Source organism: Triticum aestivum, chromosome 7B (assembly GCF_018294505.1).
Source record: "Triticum aestivum cultivar Chinese Spring chromosome 7B, IWGSC CS RefSeq v2.1, whole genome shotgun sequence".
Classification (NCBI taxonomy): Eukaryota; Viridiplantae; Streptophyta; class Magnoliopsida; order Poales; family Poaceae; genus Triticum; species Triticum aestivum.
Window position 1 is genome coordinate 626,061,957 of NC_057813.1, and position 6,000 is coordinate 626,067,956.

At 50.0% G+C, this 6,000-nt stretch overlaps 1 protein-coding gene across 1 annotated transcript; it reads right to left on the reverse strand.

Moving 5' to 3' along the window:
• Positions 1–2,220: 2,220 nt before the first annotated feature.
• LOC123158291 (uncharacterized) lies at positions 2,221–4,068 on the reverse strand. Its single transcript, XM_044576342.1, has 3 exons — positions 3,810–4,068; positions 3,232–3,692; positions 2,221–3,150 (listed from the first exon to the last, which is right to left on the reverse strand). Exons 2-3 carry the CDS (start codon positions 3,667–3,669, stop codon positions 2,221–2,223), a joined length of 1,368 nt encoding a protein of 455 aa, XP_044432277.1. The 5' UTR covers positions 3,670–3,692; positions 3,810–4,068.
• Between the last annotated feature and the right edge of the window lie 1,932 nt (positions 4,069–6,000).

Here is a 6,000-nt window from a genome sequence, read left to right on the forward strand (position 1 = left end):
GCTCCGCACCCCTCTTGCCACCCAGCCCTACTCCTTCTAACTCGGGCACTGTTCCACCACTATTATTCACCCGTGCCTTCCTCCTGAATGTTTTGCTCTTGTGGCCTGCGTCCTCCCTCAGTGCTTGATCCCCTGTTACCGTCACACCACAGCGTTGCACGGATAGTACGTCGATCTGCATGGAAACATGCATGGCCTCAGTGCAAGCGCCAGCAGAATCTTCCACTATCATTTTATGAGTGTGGGGAGCATTAACTGCCAGTTGCATGGCATTGGGTCACCCATCCACTGTTTTGGCCGTATACGCTCCGCTGCTCAGCATATTGTCTGTTTGTGGGGACCGTTTGGCAGTACTCATTTTGTCTCCTTCCCCCTCCGTCCCTACCTCCTGTGCCGCTGGGTTAGCCCCATTTGCTGCCTCTGCAAGCTGCGTGTGGCTTGGGTCCGATCGCATAACCTTCTGTGGTTCATCCCTAGATCCTCTGGTTACTTCTCGTTCTTGGACATACGTTAACGTTTTCGGGGTTGTTGTTTTACCTACAACTTCCTTCTGTTTCATCGGACTTGTAACTTCCTGCTCGCTCGGTCCTACAACTACAACTTTGGTCCCTCTTGCTTCCTTCTGACGCCAAGAAGGAGCATCACTCCCTGACCAGCTCCCGCTTCTGCCTTACCCCGACCCCCCCCCCCCCGAGCCTCTACCTACCGAATGTGCTCGCCCCTCCCTATTCCTTGTCATGTCGTTTCCCCATCTCCTGTTCTTCATATGGGCGTGTAGCCATGGGCCAAATTGCTTGCGCGCTCCCTGGGTTGCTTTCTCACCACACATTCTATCAACATGGCCAACACAACTACAGATATAACAAAAGTCCGGGAGGTATTCGTATTCGAAAGGGCACCAGTGTTTTCCTTCCTCGTCTCCAGTTGTCTCACTAGTGTTCTTTTCCTTCAGGCTTTCCCCCTCCTCGGCTTCATCTAGAGTAAACCCTCTCATCAGTGGTACCTTGATGTTTAGTCTCACCTTGACACGGAGATACTTCCCCATACTCTCCCATCCGCCCGTGCTTCAACATCCAAAACTTCTCCAATTAGTGCACCAATGGCCTCGCCCGCCTCTCTGTTCATCAAATCAAGGGGCAAACCTAGGACGCGGACCCAGACCGGGACATTGTCAAATTTGTAGTCCTCTATACACCTCTTGGGAACATAGTCCTCCAACACCACAAGATCATTGCCAAACTCCCATGGGCCTCCTTCTAGCGCCAATCTCTTCCCTGACTCCTGTTTGAAAGTGAACAGAAAAATATTCTCCCCTACCTCCTCATAGTCAACACCATGAATGGGGCACCAGATACGCCCAAGAGTCTTCCCCATGGCCTCCCTAAACGTCGGCTTCTCAGAGAAAAGTTTCGCCAGCGCTTGCGGCTCCACGACGCCCGCCTTCCTCTATCCCGCCCATCTAATCTTGACCCCCTTCTTCTCCTTCTCCGACAGCTGCAGATCCTTCAACAGTCCTTCCACCTTCTCCATCTCTGCAACCACGCCCTCGACCCGATCTGACAGCTGGCGAACTCTAGCGAAAGAAAAACACGGGTGTAACCAGTGATGTACGATCACGCACCCCGGTCACGCGCGAAAGGCTTATGGTGGATGGGGAGGATAGCCTCAGACGGAGTGGCGCGGGGGCGCCCGGCGATGAGGGAGCCTACGCTCTGCAGATCGTGGCGGCGGTGGATGTAAACCCTAGATCGCCTGTGAGTCGCCAGCCGCAGGACCTAACCGCCACTTACGGACGGACCTACTGTGGCCAGCCGTTTTTCTCTTTAACGTTTAGGGTGTGTTTGGTTTGTGCTCCAACTGGCCCAGCCGTGAGGGTATGGCCAAAATTTTGGTAACTTATAGTTGATTGGATTGTAGCCTATGTACCTACCAAAATTTTGGCAAAATTGCTAAGTCTCCATTTAGTCTGCCACCGACTGAGTCGCCAAATATTTAATAACTTGAATTGATTATTGCTTGATTTGATTTTAGTTTAGCTGTACCTTGAGCAGGGCCGGGCCGGCAAAATCCGAGGCCCGGTGCGAAACTCTAAAATGGGCCCTACCTCACTAGAAAACCTAGATAAATATAACTATACTATAATATAAAGATCATAATATCTTACATAGCAATGGAAAATATCAAGAACCGTACCTATTCTTGGTTGTAAAGTCTAAGTCTTCACTTAAATAACATCATTCTTTTAGTGCTCCTTGAAATAAAATCTTCAATAATATCCTCATAATCAATCTTCTCCAATACTTCACTCTCAAGAGCTATTGTGGCCAAATCAGTAAGTCTTTGTTGTGTCATGGTAGTGCGCATATAAGACTTCAATAGCTTCAATTTCGAAAAGCTCCGTTCTGTTGATGCAACAGTCACAGGGATGGTCAAAAGAACTCTATATGCAATACTTGCATTGGGAAAACAATCATGCCGCTTTAAGAACTTTAGAATTTCAACGGGCCCAATATTTTCTTTTGGGGTGAAATTTTGAAGAAACATCAACTCCACATACAGTTCGTTGGCATCAATGTCAGATTTTCCATCCTTTGTAAGAGCAACCTCCAGATTATCACAAGAAGTTTTCAAGCTCTTCTTATCCAAGGACTGCAATGTTTCAGAGGTAAATAAGAAATTAAATATTTTCTGATACCCCTGGTATTGTTCAAATCTGCTTGTAAGTGAGCTAATTGCTTGATCAACAATACGTACAAAATAGTGAACTCTAAATGATTCCTCTGCAGACTGTGTGGCAATGTTTGTGTCATCTGGTTTCTCATCAAAATGTCTCTTTCTTTTAATTTCCCTTCTTTTACGAAATGTTGTACCAACATCCATATCAAGTGCAATTGCTTTGGCCGTCTCCAATGCTTCTAAAAAACCAGTATCCCGATACCCCTTGAAGAAAGTAATCAGTCCTTGCACTTTCTCAATAGCAACATCAATAAGCATATCCTTTGCTTGCAAGTGTTTGCTTACTAAATTAACAGCATACAATACCTCATACCAAATGACTATTGCCACTATAAATTCATACTCTCCAAGTTCATTATTTGCCAAACCTTTAGCCTCACTACTCGTTTTTATGTCATTATCTGTCTCAGCTACCTGAAATAAAAATTAAAAAATATGGTATACTTGGAGATGGATAATAGAATTACATCATTATAATATGAAAAAATTGGGTACCTGAAGTAGGGCCTCCCGAATCTCTGCACATTGAAGTCGAATAGCTTTAACACTGTCAACACGACTCTCCCAACGTGTAGCTGACACTGACTTGGGAGTTAATCCAGTGATGTTCTCCTTCAGAATATGCCACTTCTTAGTAGAATTAGCAAATATAGTATATATGCGTTGGATAATTCCGAAGAAGTCTTTAGCTTTAGCACAAGTCTTGGCCATATCACAAAGTGTCAAATTAAGGCTATGACAACCACAAGTAGAATAGAAAGCTCGAGGATTTACATTCAAAAGTCTCCTTTGGACTCCATGATGTGTTCCTTTCATATTTGACCCGTTATCAAACTTGTCCATATCTCCCAACTGAGACTGAGTTAATTCATCGGCCTTTTGTTTCTTCAAACGCTTTTGATAACCAGATTCATGTTTTTTAAGTGAAGACATGACGATCTTGTAATGCTAGACGCCTAATTGATGAAAAAAAATAAAAATTAGCTACAAACTATCAGCAAGACTATAACTCTATAAAGGATCGAAACTAAAACTAACAGCCAAGCTCAAGGGACAAGGGTTCACGGGATCACCGGCTGTCGACGCAACGATGCTTGAGAAATTGCAGATGGTGTGAACCTTCGTCCTTCACTGTTTCCTGGTTCCTGCCGGCTGTGGTTTGCTCCTGTCGTCCTTCTTTTTATGGATCTGATTCGCTGGTCGCTGGAGGACCTAGCCGCCGCACGAAGAGACGAAGGGTCGAAGGAAAGGGCCGAAGGGAGAAGGAGGAGATGCGCTTCGATTCGATCGCTCGGTCTCATCTCGATCGCTAGGTTTATTTTCCCTGTCTGAATTGATCGATGGATGGGTCTGGGATCGGTAGGAAACAGGCTCCTGTACGTGTATGCGCTGCGCCAGGAGGCCCATGACATCGGTAGCAGACAGCAGCGCACTAGGAGGCCCATCTACAGTACGAAGCCTAGTAGAACTGCGAAAAAAATTTGAGGCCCCAAAATCCTGGGGGCCCTGTGCGCCGGCACAGGCAGCACACCCATAGGACCGGGGCCAACAAAGAAAGAGAAAGAGACACACAAGAAACTTATTTTTCATTAATTAAAAAATTAAGCAACTATATATATAGTATCTAAACTCCTAATGTCTCAGTTGGTAGGTCGCGTTCCGGGTTTTATTTTCGTCCCGTCATTTTCGTCCGGTTCTTTTTCGTCCTCCTTCCCACCTTGGTTTTTTTCGTAGGTTTTTTTTCGCACCACCCCTCCCGCTAAGAAAAACCCGTACGACACCCCCTCTCCTCTCGATCCTGTAAAGCGAGCGAGCGAGCGACCCACGATTCCCTCACCCTGGCTAGGGTTCCTAGCCCCTCCTCCTCCCCCGCCCCTCCTATGCCGCCACCGCCGCCGAGCGCTTCCTGACCTCGCCGGGAGCAGACAGCAGGACCCCACCGCCGTGCCTCCCTCTCTCCTTTCTCCTCTTTCCTCTCCTCTCTCTCTCTCTCTCTCTCTCTCTCTCTCTCTCTCTCTCTCTCTCTCGTCTCTGAACTACGTGTCGTTCCTCTCTACAGGTGCCTTCATGGCCGCGTCATGGATCTCGCCGCCGTGGGCTGCTTGCTCCTCCTCGGACGGCCTGCCTCGCCCACGTCCAGGTCTAACTCGTGGGACGACGACGATGCCGCCACCATCGCGAATCTCTACGGCAGGCTGTGACCATGGCCGTGGCGCGAGGAGCGACGAGCTCCGCAAGGGCATGCCCTGGAGCGAGGAGGACCACAGGTTGTAATCTCTGACGACCTGTTCTCTGATTCTCATGCCCCTCCCGATTTCTCTGAACTACGTGTCGTTCCTCTCTACAGGTGCCTTCATGGCCGCGTCATGGATCTCGCCGCCGTGGGCTACTTGCTCCTCCTCGGACGGCCTGCCTCGCCCACGTCCAGGTCTAACTCGTGGGACGACGATGATGCCGCCACCATCGCGAATCTCTACGGCAGGCTGTGACCATGGCCGTGGCGCGAGGAGCGACGAGCTCCGCAAGGGCATGCCCTGGAGCGAGGAGGACCACAGGTTGTAATCTCTGACGACCTGTTCTCTGATTCTCATGCCCCTCCCGATTTCTCTGAACTACGTGTCGTTCCTCTCTACAGGTGCCTTCATGGCCGCGTCATGGATCTCGCCGCCGTGGGCTACTTGCTCCTCCTCGGACGGCCTGCCTCGCCCACGTCCAGGTCTAACTCGTGGGACGACGACGATGCCGCCACCATCGCGAATCTCTACGGCAGGCTGTGACCATGGCCGTGGCGCGAGGAGCGACGAGCTCCGTAAGGGCATGCCCTGGAGCGAGGAGGACCACAGGTTGTAATCTCTGACGACCTGTTCTCTGATTCTCATGCCCCTCCCGATTTCTCTGAACTACGTGTCGTTCCTCTCTACAGGTGCCTTCATGGCCGCGTCATGGATCTCGCCGCCGTGGGCTACTTGCTCCTCCTCGGACGGCCTGCCTCGCCCACGTCCAGGTCTAACTCGTGGGACGACGACGATGCCGCCACCATCGCGAATCTCTACGGCAGGCTGTGACCATGGCCGTGGCGCGAGGAGCGACGAGCTCCGCAAGGGCATGCCCTGGAGCGAGGAGGACCACAGGTTGTAATCTCTGACGACCTGTTCTCTGATTCTCATGCCCCTCCCGATTTCTCTGAACTACGTGTCGTTCCTCTCTACAGGTGCCTTCATGGCCGCGTCATGGATCTCGCCGCCGTGGGCTGCTTGCTCCTCC